Below are 18,622 nucleotides of genomic sequence, written 5' to 3'. Positions count from 1 at the left end.
GATTGGGCTTTATTATGGGCCTAAAGGGGATAAAGACGAAGAAAATGGCTTAGTATTCATGCCAATATAAATTTACTTTTCTCAGTAAAATTTCCATTTTTGTTTAGTTGACATAAATATCCTTCGATGGTACTAATTCGCTTCACGTTATTAATTTCGTTCGTCTTTAATTCTGAGAGCAAAACATAAAAGTCACACACACCCCCCATCGACGAATTCGAAAAGATCTCTGAGAATTTTTCACATTAAACTCGCTCGAATTCGAATTCGAATCACACGTATCTTGGAGGTAGAAGATGAAGCTGAGCTTCACCTTCTTCTTCTGTTGATTCAATGGCTTCTTCTTCCCAACGACGCTGCGTTTTCGGTACTCCCTCTCCCCTTTCACATCTTCTTCCCTTACCACTGTTCTTGAATTTTTTATTCTCATTGTATGATTTTAGTTGGGAACATTCCTTACGACGTTACCGAGGAACAACTCAGAGACATCTGTGGAGAGGTTGGACCCGTTGTCTCCTTTAGGTCAGTAGTAACGTCATTCATCAAATTAGGATTAATTGGCTTGAGGGTTTTGATAAAGAACGCACCTTTTTTTTCCTGATTCAGATTAGTTACCGACAGAGAAACGGGTAAACCGAAAGGCTACGGCTTTTGCGAGTATAAGGACGAAGAAACAGCGCTGAGTGCTCGTCGTAATCTTCAGAGTTATGAAATCAATGGCCGTCAATTAAGAGTTGATTTTGCTGAGAATGACAAAGGAACCGACAAAACCCGAGATCAGGTTCTACTCCTCTCTATTGGTCTTAAAATGTTGAACGGTCTTAACTAAATAAGTTATATAACTAAACTAGTTTTGTAATTTTGGGTTTTAGGGTCAAGGAGGACCTGCTCTACCTGCTGCTACTGGTATGTTTTGTTTCAGTTACTGACCACGATTGTCTTTAGAGAAACATAACTTATCCTTGTTGTATTTTCTTTCTTTGTGTCAGAATCTCAAAAGCAGGTTGGAAGGCCTGTAGATTCGAATCTTCATCAGCCGGTGGGTATCAACCTTGCTATATCAGCGGCATCTGTTATGGCTGGTGCGCTTGGTGGTCCCCAGGTTGGTACACAAAGTACGCTGCAGGTTCCAGCTAGTGATCCCCTGACTCTTCATCTTGCCAAGATGTCTAGAAGTCAGCTCTCTGAAATTATATCTTCCATTAAGGTGTGAATCTATCAACATGGGTTGTTTCGTCTTAAATATTTACTGACGCGTTGTTGAACCGTTGTAAACTAGTGGTTTGATTGTGATTGTGTTCTCTCAATGGTCTCAGTTAATGGCTACGCAGAACAAAGAACAAGCTCGACAGTTGCTGGTTTCAAGACCTCAGTTGCTAAAAGCTGTTTTCCTGGTACTAACTAACCCATTCTTATTGACAGAATACTTCTTATTTCACCGTTTCGTGAACATATACTTTGTTTACTGTTGTAGGCACAGATAATGCTTGGGATTGTGAGTCCACAAGTTGTAAGTTTCTGTCTCACTGAGTATTTATTTTGTGCGTTTTCCTTCTGTGTATATATTGTTCTGTCTTAAGAGGGTCATTTCCCTTCTTGAATGGTGCAGTTGCAGACGCCAAATATTGTCCAGGCCCCAAACCTTATGCCAGGGCCTTCAGTTCAGGAGACACAACTATCTGGTCAAGTATCTACTCAGAACCTATTACCGCCACTGGCACAAAAGTCACAGCAGCTAAGTCGACCTCCCCACAGTCAGTTTCCCGTTCAACAGTCTTCTAAACAACCATTTAGTCAGATTCCACAACTAGTAGCCCAACCAGGCCCTTCTTCTATGAATGCCCAAGTTCAAGGTCTCAGCGAAACCGCTCCATTCCAACGCCAAAAACAATTGGTTCCAACTTCCATCAGCATGGGTTATGGTGTTCAGACTTCAGTTCCAAATAATGCTATCCAGCCATCTCAAGTACCTCGGCCACCACTAACAAACTCTGTTATGCAGGTGAGTTTCCACAATATCTTATCTTTTCAGAGAATTAAACTATTGAGATATAAATTTAGCTCAAAATTATTAACATAGTTTAGCACCATAGTTTTCAAATGTCAACATTCGGTGTTACACCATAGGACTGCTCTGTTCTAGTTACCATATCTGACAGGGAGAGTTTATTGATAGTGGAATATGAGTTGCAAAGGGAAAGAGATTCACGTTTGCTTTTTACTTTTCAAGTAAATAGTCGAAGTTCAAATGTATATCTAGTGAGTATGAAGAACGTTTAGTGGACTATATGATCCTTTTCATTACTTTCTTTCTCTTATTTGTTTTTTAGATTTTCTATGAAGTTAACGTTTGTATTTACATACTTTACAGCAAGGTGGACATATGGTATCACTAAACTATGGCAAAAGGATAAACGAGGGACCTCATGAATCAATTAACAGACCATCGAAGATGATGAGAGTGGATGATAGGAGAACCGCTTCATTCAGTGAAGGTCATGCGTCTAACTCAATGCTTCCAAATCCAGTACAAGTACAAGAGAGAGCGCATCAGGTATAATCAGTTCACATCATTTGGAAAGTTAATTGGATAAGCAAAATCCTTTACAAACTCCCCCAATGATTGATTATCTTTCTTTACAGACACATATCTCCCCGGATGTCCAGGCAACGTTGCTCCAGCAAGTAATGAACCTGACACCGGAACAGCTAAGGTTGCTGACTCCAGAGCAACAGCAAGAAGTCAGAAAGCTGCAACAAGCGCTCAAGCAAGACAACATGACGCAGCATTCATAGCATTGAGGTTGTTGTCTTATATGCCATGAATCTCGTTTTTCTTCCAGAGCAGCCTTGTTTTTTCTCGGTGATATTTGATCTAATTCTTATTCGGTTCCTCTTTCTTCTGTCCCACAGGTTGGTTGGTTGGTTTGATTTGATTGAAACTAAACTTGCAGAGATGAAAAGGTTTTTGGCACACATATTACCATAGAAAGAAGAAGAATTCTCTCACCTGAATTGGTGAGTGATTGTACTATTAGTGTAGCATTTATTTGTGCTGAGTTTGTCTTATAGTCATAGAAGAAATATCGAGCCATCAATAATATAAAAGAGAAAGTTACAAGTCAAAAAGTCTCAGAACGACTGTGTCCTCTCTCTCTTATCTCCTTTTTTTTTTTTTTTTGCTTTAAGTAAACCATCGTTCGCATTTACGTGTTATATCATGTAGCCACTGGTTAGAACTTCAGTGATTAAACATTTTATTTCACCAAAGCTTACTAGTAAGGGAAATAAAAAAAGATGCAAGTTGATTTCTCGTTGAAGCATTGATCAAACGTGTCTATCTTTCAAGGTAATTATTTGGGAGTTTAAGTAGAGCTCTTTCTAATATCCTTCCGCCAATAAAATTGTATTATTAAAGTACGAGTGTTCTGTTAGTACATAGTGTTTCCTCGGTCACCAAGCAGATCATGGAAGTTTATATTGCGAAACTTCTCTGGAAATTGCATCTTGGAAAACATATGTAGAGGTAGGAGGCAATTGTTTGAGAGTACAACCAAAAACTCAGTACAAACACGTAGCTGCATGACTAAGACTCTTTTCTAAACCGTAAACAAAAAGGGACCTGAAAGCCTTTTCTCACAGCGCCCTTCAATAGTTAAAAGTTCAGATTCAGATAGACTCCAATGCCAAGAGTACCCCCGAGAGTTCTAAATTCTAATCCAGCACTTTGAGGTAGGCCAACCTAAATTGACCAAACCAAACTGAACATAATCGAATTTTATTGTTTTTGGTTCAAGTTCGGTTAAATTTGATAGATTTTTTTAAAAAAAGTGAGTAGCAGTTCGGCTAGTTCATTTCTTTTTCTAACTTTGAAACCCAAACTATATTCAAAATTTTAACCGAAATGAGCGAACTTAATGAGAAGGAAATGTCGTAGTTGTATTATGTTAAACTTGTGAGGATGAATAAACCAAGCAAATAACAGAATATTTCACACTTGTTGTTGATTTGCCTCTTTTTTTTTTCCAAACGTCAACGCTGATCCGGTGGGCAAACACACATAAAAACCAACACCATGGTCGTTCATGAGTAAGCATGTGATTTCGGTTTATACAAATCGGTAATTCGGTCAGTTGGATTCGCATAAATTTTTGTGGATTGAACCACCCCAAATTTAGTTTACTTTGATTAAAGTCAGGGTGATTTTAATTAAAGTATACACGATATATAGCATATGCATCGTATAAGTGGGCATAAAAAAAAAGGGATAAATCAGAAGCGGTCAAGGTGAGGATTTCAGCGTATCGGAAAGTTCCATTAGACCCGCGCGAGTGGAGAGAGAGAGAGAGAGACTAGTTCAAAATCGTTTGCTGTTGCTCTCCTCTTCCACCTCATCTCCCTTCCTTCAACACAATTGTTCTCAACCATCTTTCAAAATTAGGATTGGAGAGTTGTTAGATAAGCTAATCTAGCGAAGATGATGGTCGAGGATCTCGGTGTGGAAGCCAAGGAAGCGGCTGTACGTGAGGTTGCCAAGCTCTTACCCTTACCCGAGCTTCTGCAATCTATTTCTTCAATCAAAGCCGATTACATCGCCCGTCAACAGGTTTGAGCTGAATTGGCTTAGATTGCACCGAGTATCAGTTATCGTTAGATTCCTAATCATCATGATATTTTATTTTGAATTCCTCAGGCGAATGATGCACAGCTTAGTACCATGGTTGCTGAGCAGGTGAAGCTTTTTTTTTTATCTGATATTACTTTTGATTCTTTTTTTTGTTGTTGTATAATTGTTGGTTGACAAAACTGTAGGTTGAGCAAGCTGAGGCTGGGCTTGAGGCGCTTTCCGCATCTGAGAAAACCATCAATGAGCTGCGGGATAACTTCATCTCTATAGACAAGTATGTTTATATGCTAGAGATTTTGAGAAAGTTTTCAATTCTCCCCCTCTAACATCACTGTCGTTTGTGCCACAGGCTTTGTCAGGAATGCCAAACTTTGATTGACAATCATGACCAGATAAAGCTTCTGAGTAACGCCCGGAATAATCTTAACAAGACTCTAAAGGTAGCTCTGCATGGTCGTCACAGTTATTTAAATGCTTTCAAGTTTATATCGACTTATTTTCTATACCACATTGTTGTTTTCTAGGATGTAGAAGGTATGATGTCAATTTCTGTTGAAGCTGCTGCCGCAAGGGACTCTCTCAGTGATGATAAAGAGATTGTTAACACTTACGAGGTAGCATGAGTTCTTTTCCTGTGGATTCCACGCATTTCTGACTGCGTCCCATTTTTTGCGAAAGTGAATAACATTCCTTTTGTCCTCCATAGAGACTAACAGCACTTGATGGTAAACGGAGATTTGCCTTAGCAGCTGCTGGAGAAGAGGTTGGGCGGCTAAGGTTTGTATTTACTCCACCCTTTTCCTTACTTTTCTTTCCTACTTAGGTGAAGCGGGCCTGAAAGATTCAATTCCAGTAAACGATTACGACTGGAAGTGAAGGAAACTAGGTCCCCATGCTTAAGTAGATGAAGCAGTATATGGAACTGTTGTTTTCTATGATGATTTGGTCCCGCCTGGAGTCTGGAGTCTGGACTATCTTTTCCTTATACAGTATCACGCCCCACCAATTTCTGAAGAGTTGTTTTGATGGGTTCAGGGAGTATTTTGAAGACGTTGATAGAACATGGGAAACATTCGAGAAGACACTCTGGGGTCATGTTTCCAACTTCCACAAACTTTCTAAAGAAAGGTATTTTGAGTAAATATATACTTATGCTAAAGACCTCTCTGTTTAACTTAAATTTTCTTAAGCTCTACTGCCTCATTTTAGTATATGATCCTTGCTGGTCTTTAATAAGAATGAGGCTAATAACAAGTTAGATCAAGGAAGAAAGCAATGTCAATAGATGAGGAAGACATAGTTGGACTGTACCAATTATTCGATGGCTAGATATGGGCATATGTATCTGTGAAAACACAGTTTATGTAATGACATGTTCTCTTTGTTATATTGCCAGCCAGATCTTAGGGCTTAAATACCCATTTGGTAGCTCATAACTCTGCTAAGATATCAAATGTTACATATTTTTAGATTTATTTCAAACGTAATGATTAACTATTTACTCTTGTTACCGATGTATCTCTTTGTTCTACAGTCCACAAACGCTGGTTCGTGCTTTGAGGTATGATTCCCCACCGACGACGTTCTTCTTATTTGTCTATAGTATATATACCAATAATTTTACTTTTCAGTAAGTCTGTTGCAACTTGCAAGAAAATCTATTTTAATAAGCAATGAAGATTGTGTATAAAGTTTTCCGGTGATAGTATTAAGATCAGTTCAAATTGGTAAAGTAGTTCATTAAAGCTATTGTGTTACCGTAACAACCATTTTTGGACAAGCAAATTGTCTCTTTCGAAAATCATTCAACACACTTGCAATTGTGAATTTTATGCTGGCATTTGAAGTCCTCCAAATATCGGATGATGTCTCCGATGCTGGTATTAACTTACAGTGGTCTCTTCTTTCAAAGGGTTGTTGAAATGCAAGAAATTCTTGACGAACAACTTGCTGAAGAAGCAGCAGAGGCTGAGGGAGAAGGTGCGATGGCATCTGTAGCAAATCCTCGGAGGCCTGGCAAGTGAGTCTAATAAGTTTTTATTTATTTTCTTCTTGATATGTTGTCTCAGAGTCTCCTTCGCGTTTGCACTGTGCATATAACTAAGATAAGTTATGAACTTATCTAGTCACCCGAAAAGTAATGGTATTTTGTTGAAGATCTCATAATCACTCGTGTCATGTCTTATCTTTGTTGTGTTTAATCCAGGAAATCTACTACAACGTCAGCTTCGTCGAAGGGTCTTGCACAAAAGTTAAAAGTCCAAGGCAAAGGCTACAAGGACAAATGTTACGAACAGATTCGAAAGTCAGTGGAAGATCGATTCGATAGGCTTTTGACGGTGGGGCTATCTTTTTGAGATTTTTCATCTGGTGGCATAGCTAAAAAGTATAGTTTTTGTGAAGTCGTTCTAACCCTGAATTATTGACCAGCTTGTATTTGAAGATCTAAAAGCAGCTTTGGAGGAAGCTAGAATGGTGAGACTGATTCCCTTGCTTGCATACTCTTCTTCATCACTGTCTCCTTTTCCTTTCCTTTCTGAAGTTTACTAACTTGTTACTCAACTAATTTTGGTTATACTAGGCTTTTCAGCAGATCTCCTTTAGTTGAATTAGTTAAAAGTCTTATTCTTTTGGTTTTTAATGAATATAGTCGATGGTCAAGGTTCCAAATAGACCTCACCATTCTATACTGATGTTTCTGTTTCATAGACGTTAATCGCCAGTTTAATTGTATTATCTTCCACTTATAATGATTGATGCCAACCTCGTTTTCTTCTATTATCTTCTTTTAAAGTTAACTGCGGTTTTAACTTTCTTGCTATTGTGTTTGACAACTAGATTGGAGAGGAACTTGGCGATATTTATGACTATGTGGCTCCTTGTTTTCCTCCGAGGTTTTTTCCTACATCAACTTCCTTTTTTTTCTTCTAATTCCATTTCTCCCAAGTAAAAATTATCATCTTGGCAATTCTTTTCTGTTGGCAGATACGAGATATTTCAGCTTATGGTGAATCTGTATACCGAGAGATTCATTCACATGCTCAGATCGCTCAGTGATAGGGCAACCGATCTGACAAATATAGAGATATTAAAGGTGTGTAAAGCTTGATTCTTTGTAGTGTTCTTGCATTGTTGTATCGTAACTCAGACTTCGCATATTTTTGTTTCGGTGTGTTTACTCTGTATTTCATGGCCGAGTATGAAGGACATTTTTAACCAACCATGCATGATATTCAAGGACTTGTCAAGCTAGTGCGAGTTATTTAACAGGGAACACCATTATTTGACATAAGTAGTTGTTCACGTTTGTATTCATGCCTTAACACAATGCGCTCATCAATATGCCATATTGGTTTTAGCTTGTCTCTGTGCATCCAATATCCTATAGAGAGTGATGTATACTCTCTTTCTCTTATGGATTTTGCTAGGTTACTGGTTGGGTGGTAGAGTACCAAGAAAACTTGATTGCGCTTGGTGTTGATGATTCACTAGCTCAAGTGTGTTCAGAGAGTGGTTCAATGGATCCTCTAATGAATGCATATGTTGAACGAATGCAAGCTACGACGAAGGTAACGCCATGCACCTCCCCTTCTGGTTTTTGTGGCTTACAGTTATAATAATTGTTTTTGCTTTAACTTTTAGCTGTCAAAATCCTCTTTGATTGCAGAAATGGTACATGAATATCCTTGAGGCGGATAAGGTGCAACCACCTAAGAAAACAGAGGAAGGAAAATTATACACACCGGCTGCTGTAGATTTATTCAGAATACTTGGAGAGCAAGTGCAAATTGTCAGAGATAATAGCACCGACGTTATGCTATACAGGATTGCGTTAGCTATCATTCAGGCAAGTCAGAGGAGTTTTGGAAATACATATTTTGGTTCCCTCCCAATTTCTTTGTCTGGCTATGAACTGAAATGGGTTATAATTGGAGATCATTCATTTTCCTAGTCAGGTTTTGTAGCATACGTATGTGATGCAGCTCATATTCAAGATAAATATGATCTATATTTTAACTATTATATTTATTACGTAGTTATCTTAGTTATTTAATATTAAGATAATTATGTCTTAGATAGTTTTATCCGGTAAGTTTATATCCTATTATTTGGTGTTTATCTAGTCGTTGCTTATATAAGTGATTTCTAAACGAGTTTTATAGTTTATACACGGGAAAAGTATTTCGAAATCCTAAAGAACTTTTGATAAAGCAATGAGGAGAGTATTCTCAAACCCTAGAAGCTTCCTCTCCATCTGTATGCATGTTCTATGTTTTGATTAAGATTGTTGATTACTTCAGGTTATGATCGATTTCCAAGCAGCTGAAAAGCAGAGAGTTGGAGAACCTGCTTCTGACATTGGTCTGGAACCTCTTTGCGCTATGGTATGTCAAAACATATGACTCTTTAAATGGCACTACTATCATTCTCTCATTTTCAATAAAGAAACTATATGTGTTAATACTTCCTACAGATAAACAACAACCTTCGCTGCTATGACCTTGCTATGGAATTGAGTAATAGCACTTTAGAAGCTCTTCCACAGAACTATGCGGAGCAGGTAATCCCACTGCCATTTTCTGATCTTAGCTTCCTAGCAAATTTTTTCTTTTGATCGGAAGTGTCAAATTCCACTGCATCATCTCACTCTCAGTCCCTCCATACTCCACATCTAAATACGCATGCTAAGAAAATGCTTTGCTTTTCAACTGTGTTGTTTCTGTCAGGTGAATTTTGAAGACACTTGCAAAGGTTTCTTGGAGGTGGCTAAGGTATGTCAAAGATTCTTATTTATCCAAATGTAGTTCTTGCCTTTGTATTGTCTGCCGTTTTAGTTTCCCAGATGGTTGTGAGATGAAAAAGTTAACCCGATCCTTACAATCATCAAAGTTAAAACATGTATGTTGCCATCTGGTCTTTTGATCGCAGGAAGCAGTGCATCAAACCGTTCGTGTTATCTTTGAGGATCCAGGAGTTCAGGAATTACTTGTTAAGCTTTACCAGAAAGGTATCTTCCATCCTGCAGGACTAATCTTTGTAGATTTGTTAATGTGTGAATAGACTAGAGGCAGTTAAGGCTTAGTTATCTCATTGTCACTTTTGCTTCTGCTTTCGACTTATTTCTATATGTTTCTCAGTGTTATAAACCTGTTATTTTTTACACAAATCATTTAAGAATCAAATGATGCTCTTTCATCCTCCTAAAACAGCAATATGGACATCTTATTTCTCAGCGAGATGACATATACACGATACGTGTTCTTGGCTTTTGGTCCATGTGGTTTTGTTCTTAACCTTGTCTGTTTACTTTACAGACTGGGCCGAGGGACAGGTTACCGAGTTTCTCGTGGCAACTTTTAGTGATTATTTCACAGATGTGAAAATGTAAGTTTGTCATGTTCCCGTTTGTGTAATATAACTTGTAACACTACAACTCTGGCGAGGTTTTGGTGGTGAACGGTGATGCAGGTATGTGGAAGAAAGATCGTTCAGAAGATTTGTGGAAGCTTGTCTGGAAGAAACAGTCGTTGTTTATGTTGATCATCTCCTAACACAGGTTCCCCCTATCTATTCTCCTGTATTTACCATTCATGTATCATCAGTATGCATACGTACTGAAGCTTGGTGTTGACTTGCCGTAATTCCAGAAAAACTACATCAAAGAGGAAACTATTGAACGGATGAGGCTGGACGAGGAGGTTCTCATGGATTTCTTTAGGGAGTATATAAGTGCATCTGTAAGTTGGTTAAGCACTTAATAATCTTATTTCATTAAGTACTACTTCATAACCTGCGATATCTACTGGGATTATGTTACAGAAAGTAGAGAGCAGAATCAGAATAATGAGTGATCTGAGAGAACTTGCATCTGCGGAGAGTCTAGATGCATTTACACTCGTGTACTCGAACATTCTTGAGCACCAGCCTGACTGCCCGGTAAATTAAATATCAAATTAACAAAGTCTACTCATTTAAATTTTTTTTGTAACACAGTCTACTCATTGATTTTGCAAAGATTATTTCTCCTCAATAATATATACATAAATGATAAAACTCTTATAATAAATCAAAATCGTCAGGCCGAGGTAGTGGAGAAGCTTGTTGGACTTCGTGAAGGCATACCAAAGAAGGACACCAAAGAGGTAAACACCAAACTATTTTTAGGAACTTGTTATGTTTAGCAGTTTAAGAAACATTATATATGTCACAGTGCTGAGATTTGAGTAGGAAAGAGAGAATACAGTGTGAATTGAAATTGGTTATGTGTAAATTGATGCAGGTGGTACAAGAATGCAAAGAAATATACGAGAACACTCTGGTAGATGGTAATCCTCCAAAGACAGGCTTTGTATTCCCAAGAGTCAAGTGCTTAGCTGCTTCCAAAGGATCTCTCTGGCGTAAACGCATTTAGAATAACGTTTGCGTCCGTCTCCTATTATTTTCTTGCATGATATCTTTTCAATTTGTTAATTCTATGTTCTTTGGTTCTCTCTCAATTTTTTTTACCACTTCTGGTCTGGAACGTTTGTTGGCAACGCAAACTCTAGAACATTATTATCGTACATTTGAATTCGCTTTTTTGGTTGGGTTTAGATTTCTTTGCATTTTTTGTTACATTTTAAATTTTAAAATGTATTCTTGATTCGAATTTGATTGTTCGTTAATAACGCCTGATGGACACAAACAGAGTTTTCCATTTTTGATATTAAATGATACCATGGATGTTAAATGAATTGTTAAGTCACACACTGCATAACTACTGATTTTATAAATGTTTCCGCTTGAGTTTCTTACATCAGTATAGGTGACTTTATACTCGTAGCAGATTTTTTTTCTAACAAAGCTCACTTGTATTAACTTATCTAGTTTGTTTGTAATTGGTCATGCTTTAACTAAACAAACCAAAATTAGGTGGGATGTTATCACAGCCATTGATGTATATGTTTCACGATCTAACAGCTCAGATTTAATAGACAAAGTGTGACATGACATATATCTACCATTACACACTAACCGTTGGATTTTTTTTGTCAATCTAACATCAACGGTTTTATTGCATCTTCTACACAATTTAATTTATTTTCTTTCTCAATCTTCACATATTCTTTATGTTTACCTCTTTATTTTCTCAGATTTTATCATCTTTCATCTCAATCATAACATATTCTCCAGTCAAATCTTCGATGATGGTGGTGTAGTGATAACGTAGAAGACATCAACGGTGACGTAGACGACGGCGAAGGCTACGACACCATTCACGACGGCGACGGTAACGGTGACGTAGACGACCGTGACACCACAGTGACGTAGATGACAGTAGAAATGTAAACGATGATAAAGATACATGAAAAGGAGACGTTGGCAACATCGACGTACACGACAGCATAGATACAAGCAACGTCATGTGCTTCCCTCGCCTCCACGCGTGATACTTTGCTCTCTTCGCTGGTGTTTTCTCCGGTGTCTCCTCCACCGTTCTCCACCGTCTCCACCACCGTTATCAGTTCTCAACCATTGTTCTCCGACGTCTTGTGTATTTTTGCCACCGTTCTAGGGCATTTCCGCCACTATTTTCCGTTCTGATTTACATCCTCATGTTCATCTTTAGATTCCCACAGGTAATCTAAGGGACGAGATAGAGGTGGATAGGAGGTTAAACAATGAGAATGATTCTTGTGTACAATGATTCTCGTGTACAGTGATTCATATCTATAACCAATGACAATGATTCTCGTGTACAATGACAATGAAACAAAAGTACACTAGCTATAAACAATGACAATGATTCTCTTGTACATGTGGATATCGAACTTTTGTGTACATGTGGACATCATTTGTACACATGTACGCCATGAACAATGAACATAATAAAAAATGCAAAAGCTATAGTCTCTGAGTTGTAATAGTTCATACAAGAAGATCAAAAGGTATGCATGAATATTTTTCTCATTATTATATTGAAAGGTGAAAGTCTTTCGACACCAGTTTTAAGTGTCCATCTTTCACTTTTTCATTTTAATTTAATGTTCGGTTTTAAAGTTGTTCTATTCGCGAAAGTTGATGTATTTCGACATTAAAATGTATTAAGGTTGTTCAATTTGATATGCTTAAGCTTATAGGTTTGGACTTATCAGTGAGACATGATTCAAGTACATATGTACACCAAAAATACATAATACTGCACATGTGTACACCAAAGATTGTACATGTGTACACCCATAATTGTACGTTGCATAAATATTATGTACACATTCTCGTGGTCATCCAATGTACTTGTGTACACGAAAAAATGTACATACACAAAACACAAATCAATAAAAGTTTGTGTACTTAAAACATTAGTATCTCGTAGTTTGTTTACTTAAGAACAAGAAAAACAAAATTATATACGTACAACTTACCAAAAACATCCAAAATGTACTAAACGTTACATAACAAAATCACATACGTACAATTAATATAATGTTCATGTGAATGCATATAATTAAGGGTGATGGTAAAGGGGCTTGGCTGTAGAATTCTTAGTCTTAGGTTTGATTAACGTTCACGTCATCCAAAATTGCCCATCCAAGCGCACATTTATCTATCGTACACGCACAAAATGGTTATTAGGTACAAGTCTACCAGCCCAAACATAGCTTCCGTACGCGTGTACAGCATGGGTGTAACGTACATGTGTACACTTGTTTCTTTGTACACATTCCACGAATACACTGTTTACAATAATTTTCAGACACAACCTCCGTTTCCTCCACCCGAACATCTCCGTTTCAGACTCCACCACCGCTACATACATATCACTCCCAATTAGTCTATCCCAATACTCATAGTTTTCATCCTTATGGGATAGGTGAAAATCGATGCTATAACCATCTTCAAACTCCCCACACGGTAATCCCATCACTTCTCCGAACCCCACCAATGGGAACAGTAATGGTTTCCTACCAAAAACCAGCCACATCTCATATTTTTTTCTTACAAACGACTTGCCTTGTCATCATGCTATGAACAAATCTCCCCATCAATAGCCTCTGTGCTGGCAACTTGAAGAGCCCTCCAAAGCAAGAACCTATCAACTTTGCCATCTCTGGTGTATCGTTAAGCGCGTTTCTCACCCTCAAAAGATAATCGACGGTTGTATTAACCCTCTTGTTAAGGAACCGGTCAGTTGCAAAAAGCCGCTCCGGCAGCAATTCTTTTATATCCTCCGCCTCCACCATTTCGCATCGGTTCTTACTCCTCGAAAAATCAACCATCGGTAATACAACAGCAAACTCACCTTCGGCGATCTCCTTTCCACGCCGACTCCATCTCATAGCCATCGCAACTCGTCTCTGAAATTTTTTCCACCGTAAATCGCCTTCACCGCTTTTTCTCTCCTTCGTCAACTTTTGGATTTCTCTCTCCGGTAGCCCATGTTTTACATCCTATACCTCCACTGTCTCTGCAAAACAAACTTAATCAGAAAAAGGCAAAAGGTACAACAACATCAAAGAAAAAAACAACCGCCACATAACAAACCGTCAGCATTTTCCTTTCCACGCCGGCTGCGTCTCCTCGACATCGTCGCCGTCGTCACTCATCGCTCGTAAAACAATCTCCCTCGGAATTTTAATCTTCAGATGTCGCCGTCATCGCTCCTCTCTCCTTCGTTGTCTCTCTGGTTATTCTTGGGTTCACCCCTAAGGTTCATCAACCAATAGAATTTCATTATTTCAAATTCGATAACATTTAAAAAATGAAACAAAATATTGTCAAGTTATATTATGTTTTAAAAAAAAAAGTAAAAAAAAAATAGTAGTTACAGAAAAAAGAATTTTTAAAAAATATATTTTTAACGTCGCCAGCAAAACACTAAACCCTAAATCCTAATCAATAAAATCTAAATCATAAATCCTAAACCCTTGGGTAAACCCTAAACCTTTGGATAAATCCTAAACTCTAAATAAAAAAAACACTAAACCCTAAACCCTAAACCCTTGAGTGTTTAGTGATTTTGTTTTAGAGTTTAGGATTTATCCAAGGGTTTAGGGTTTATCCAATGATTTCTGGTTTAAGAATTAGGTTTTAGGGTTTAGTGTTTTGCTGGTGACGTTAAAAATATATATTTTTTTAATTCCTACTATTTTTTATTTATTTCTTTTTACCTTTTATTAAAAACATAATATAATTTGACAATATTTTGTTTTCTTTTTTTAAAAGATATCGAATTTAAAATAATGAAATTTTATTAGTTGCTAGGGGGTGAACCTGATGCAGGACTTTTCAAGGGTCCAAGATCAAATCAATGTAGTATAAAAGATTGTTGAACCCACAGAGAACTAGAGATTTATACACCAAGAATACACAAGCTTTCTTAATCTAAGCAAACAAGAAGATGAATGATTTGTAACAAGCTAAGATCCTAGAAATATAAACAAGGTGATCTCAAATCCAATCAAGAAACAAGTACAAGAACTCAATCAAATGCTAAGGATGGATTCATGGGTAAGGATAATTGATATAAGGTGATCAAGGTTCAATCTAAAGGTGGCAACTTTCAATCAATCTATCAACCTTATGTCTAGACACAACACTAAGCAAACTCTTTCTCAAGATGGAAGCTCAATTGCTAAATAACTCAAGCATAAAATCTCTTTGGTTGAATATTACTAGAGCAATCATGGAGAACAAGTCTAATAGCAATCCTAGCACCTTTAACATCAAATCTCTTTGGCAAAGCAAGCTAAAAGCCTTGAAAAGTTGGTTCAGACATTTCATCGAACACCTCTCGGGCGTGAAATACTTAGAGATCTATCTTAGATAGGCCAACTCTAAAATAGAATTGTGATCACTCAACAAGCAAGAAATAAGAAGGATCTACAATAAAACACCTTAGATCTACGCTTAATCACCCTAATCTACCTTAACCCATGAATCCAAAATGTGTCTACTCAATAATCAACATGGAAAACCTTAAATTTATGGGAGATTCAAGACTAATCATGTTTATGAGAATGAGAAACAAGATATAAGATGAAGAACTTCCTTATATTAATGAAAAGATTCAAGCTTTATAAAATGAAGCAAAATGTGTTTTTGAGAGAAAATGAGATAAGTTCCAAATTGGGAGATACAAAAGTATTTATATGAGGCTTGGAAGCCCTCAAAACATCAAGAGAAAAGACCAAAGGGCCTTGGAAACACTTTATTTTCGACCAGATCTCATAAAAACGAGTGGGTAAGGCTACCCAGCCAGTTCTACCCGGCTAGAATCCTCGACCAAGGTTGATATGCATCTAGTAAATTGATCGTAACTCTTCCAATACAGCTCCAAATGACTTGAAACCACTTCCATTGGAAAACTAACTCAATTTCCTATGTCTTCCCAGAATCTTAGCAACAGAAGACATCTTTAAGGCCTCCATCCATGTTCATCTTTCACCCCCTTTTGGATCACAATGCTCCCAAACATCCCAAAACACTCCACATCATACTCCAACACCTAATAAGGACAAATGAATGCAATACGGACCTAAAGATGCCTAATACTTAGTCTAAATGCTCAAAATGCATAAGAGTGAAAGGCTAAAATTAAGTAAATATGCAAGATATCAACTCCTCCACACTAGTCTTTTACTTATCCTCAAGTAAACTTTCTCAAAAACTCAAGGGGGAGAGATATAAAGATGGGAGCTTATAACCAAAAGAAACACTCATAGCACTCAACTTGACATCCTAAAGAAACATAGCAAATAGCATGAGCACACTCTCTTATTATACTCTAACTTCTCTAGGCCTATTAATACTCTTATGCTTCTACACAAGATGCAATGCCTATCAGCCAACATGCTCTCTTTACCAGCTCTCACATTGATTCACACACACACACACACACAAGGTGAATTCTCACAAATGGGCACATGATCTCAGTCATTTGGCTAGGTAAGCAAATGGTCTAATATGAATGAGAGGAGGGTTTAAATGCATCATTTCAAGGTGGTTATCACTCAAGAACAAGGAGCTTGATCATTATGCAAAATTTATCTAAGACTAGAAGCAATTCATGTATACATAGATCCATTCTCATCATTCTACCTTTTGCTTAAGTGATCCCAAGTTCTATCCTCATATTACATCACCCAACACCCAAAATAACAATAACACCCACTAACATCACTCACCCAATGAACAACTCTCTTTTTATTTTGACTCAACCAACTAGAGATCTTCTTTTCACTTCTTAGCTCTAACTCTTTTTCTTTGCCCTTCCCCACTATCTTATTGAGACTTTCTTTTTCTTTTTCTTTTCTTTTTCTTTTCTTTTCTTTCCCTTTTTTTTATAGGGGAAAGGTCTCAAATGACATAATCTAGAGTTTTCTTTCTTTCTTTTGGTCCCTAGGGTTTTTCCTTTTCTTTTACACTCTCTCGTTCATCTTTCTCAACTTTCTCACATCCCAAACCCAAGACATTAAACCTTTAGAGCACATAAACCCACTCACCATCCTAGATGCTAGCTCAAATGAGGTTCCTATGCTAGCAAGAGATGAGAACAAATCTATGTCGCCTCCAATACTCTCAAGATTTTGCACATGACAAGCTATCAAAAGAGGCCTCACTCATGCAAATCAATGTTTGGTCTCAAAAGAATGGCTAGGGTTCAAGGGTATGGAGTGCCATTTGGGTTAACAAAGAGCGGTAAAATGGAATAAGATAACCCAAATGTGTATGAGATCCATGACTAAGTATGCAAGTGTCCATATGCAAGAGAGATTAAGTTCATTCAAGTCTAGATTCAGGTTGGAGCTGGTTTCAAGAACAATGCCAATATCAAGCAAGCAAACATGTTTCAAGAACAATGCCAATATCAAGCAAGAAAACATGCTTCAAGAAGAGTTTTCAAGGCTCGAAGCATGCAAGGATTTCAAGAGATGCCTAAGCTACTTGATATGTTTAGCTAGAGTGTCAATTTCAGTGCAAACAAGTGTTCTTTACAATTCAACTGCTGCTCCATATGCAAGTGAATGCAACCTATATGCTTTAGACTCAATCCTAAGAATGCAAGTGATGCAACTACATGATTCTTTTTGTATTTTTCAAAATTCTCAATTTTTTTGGTTTTTCTATGCATATATGTATGTATAATGCAATGCAATGCATGAGACTCAAAATTATCAAAGCAAACATGATCAAATACTTTGTACCTCCCCCACACTTAAATCACACAGTTTATGTTTGAGTAAGAGAGAGATACCCAAAAGAAAGCTAAATGCCAAGATAAACTTGTATGTACAAGGTTAAGGTGAAGGAGTACCTCTGATGGAGTGTTGGAAGAGGCAGTGGTGTCTAGGGAGCAATGTCTGGCTGCCTTTCCTCTCTTATTGGCTCTAGACTCATCCTGAAAAGCCTCAGCCATACTTATTAAATAACCAAAAAGAAGGAAACATAAAGAAATATATACAATGGATAAACATGAGACTTCCTCCTAAGTGAGCTTGTTTTAAGTCTCTAGCTTGACTTTGTGTGCATGCTAATCATAGGTATCAAAAGGCAGAGCCAATGCACCTTTGGTCCTTCTCCTAAAAGAAAAAGGAACCAAGTATGCAAAGGAGCACACTACTGTCCATAGAAAATAGACAGATTTTTTTCTCAAAGAGCTTCACTAAAGATATGACATGAATTATGAAATGTTCCTTGAGGTTCAGATGATCATGAGAATCAAAAGCATTTGGTGGAAACACAAAGTCAACTACAGGCTCAAATGAAGTTTTAACAAAGTAGTCAACTCTATCTCCATAAATCAAATAAAACATAATGTTCACATTCTCATGATAATTTTCAGCATGGGGATTTTAATTTCTATCTCAAGCAAGAGCTTATCCACATCAATTTCATCCCATAAATCAGTAAGTTCAATAAGAGGTCTAGAATTCTCAAGCATCAAAAAGTTGGACTCAAGATCAAATGAAGCACAAATATAGTTCTTGACAAAGCAAACTTCAATATGATCTCTAG

The 18,622-nt window shown here is 37.4% G+C and overlaps 2 protein-coding genes across 2 annotated transcripts; both read left to right on the top strand.

Annotated features, from left to right (window-relative positions):
- Nucleotides 1-130: 130 nt before the first annotated feature.
- On the top strand, nucleotides 131-3,313 carry LOC106432298 (cleavage stimulating factor 64). The gene is made up of 11 exons (XM_013873136.3): nucleotides 131-367; nucleotides 444-522; nucleotides 607-781; nucleotides 873-906; nucleotides 990-1,207; nucleotides 1,317-1,394; nucleotides 1,475-1,510; nucleotides 1,610-2,002; nucleotides 2,372-2,554; nucleotides 2,644-2,803; nucleotides 2,914-3,313. The coding sequence occupies exons 1-10, from the start codon at nucleotides 334-336 to the stop codon at nucleotides 2,794-2,796; spliced, it is 1,383 nt and encodes a 460-aa protein (XP_013728590.1). The 5' UTR covers nucleotides 131-333; the 3' UTR covers nucleotides 2,797-2,803; nucleotides 2,914-3,313.
- Nucleotides 3,314-4,237: 924 nt separating this feature from the next.
- LOC106432301 (exocyst complex component SEC6) lies at nucleotides 4,238-11,276 on the top strand. The gene is made up of 25 exons (XM_013873140.3): nucleotides 4,238-4,606; nucleotides 4,694-4,732; nucleotides 4,813-4,901; nucleotides 4,977-5,067; nucleotides 5,152-5,241; nucleotides 5,334-5,404; nucleotides 5,663-5,755; nucleotides 6,162-6,188; nucleotides 6,540-6,647; nucleotides 6,834-6,966; nucleotides 7,058-7,102; nucleotides 7,466-7,521; nucleotides 7,613-7,721; nucleotides 8,056-8,196; nucleotides 8,295-8,474; nucleotides 8,929-9,012; nucleotides 9,102-9,188; nucleotides 9,355-9,399; nucleotides 9,557-9,635; nucleotides 9,943-10,012; nucleotides 10,097-10,184; nucleotides 10,276-10,365; nucleotides 10,448-10,564; nucleotides 10,708-10,770; nucleotides 10,908-11,276. The coding sequence occupies exons 1-25, from the start codon at nucleotides 4,478-4,480 to the stop codon at nucleotides 11,037-11,039; spliced, it is 2,256 nt and encodes a 751-aa protein (XP_013728594.1). The 5' UTR covers nucleotides 4,238-4,477; the 3' UTR covers nucleotides 11,040-11,276.
- The last annotated feature ends 7,346 nt before the right edge of the window (nucleotides 11,277-18,622 follow it).

The sequence above is a fragment of the Brassica napus genome, chromosome C6 (assembly GCF_020379485.1).
Source record: "Brassica napus cultivar Da-Ae chromosome C6, Da-Ae, whole genome shotgun sequence".
Taxonomy (NCBI): domain Eukaryota; kingdom Viridiplantae; phylum Streptophyta; class Magnoliopsida; order Brassicales; family Brassicaceae; genus Brassica; species Brassica napus.
This window is presented reverse-complemented; position numbering and strand designations above follow the sequence as displayed.

What these genes read in the sequence shown, in the direction of transcription:
- LOC106432298 (XM_013873136.3), top strand. Translation starts at nt 334, where the DNA reads ATGGCTTCTTCTTCCCAACGACGCTGCGTTTTCG. An exon ending in GGACCCGTTGTCTCCTTTAG is followed by an intron (nt 523 to 606) that starts GTCAGTAGTAAC and finishes TTCCTGATTCAG; the next exon opens with ATTAGTTACCGACAGAGAAA. An exon ending in AAATTATATCTTCCATTAAG is followed by an intron (nt 1,208 to 1,316) that starts GTGTGAATCTAT and finishes CAATGGTCTCAG; the next exon opens with TTAATGGCTACGCAGAACAA.
- LOC106432301 (XM_013873140.3), top strand. Translation starts at nt 4,478, where the DNA reads ATGATGGTCGAGGATCTCGGTGTGGAAGCCAAGGAAGCGGCTGTACGT. An exon ending in GCTCCTTGTTTTCCTCCGAG is followed by an intron (nt 7,522 to 7,612) that starts GTTTTTTCCTAC and finishes TTCTGTTGGCAG; the next exon opens with ATACGAGATATTTCAGCTTA. An exon ending in TATTTCACAGATGTGAAAAT is followed by an intron (nt 10,013 to 10,096) that starts GTAAGTTTGTCA and finishes ACGGTGATGCAG; the next exon opens with GTATGTGGAAGAAAGATCGT.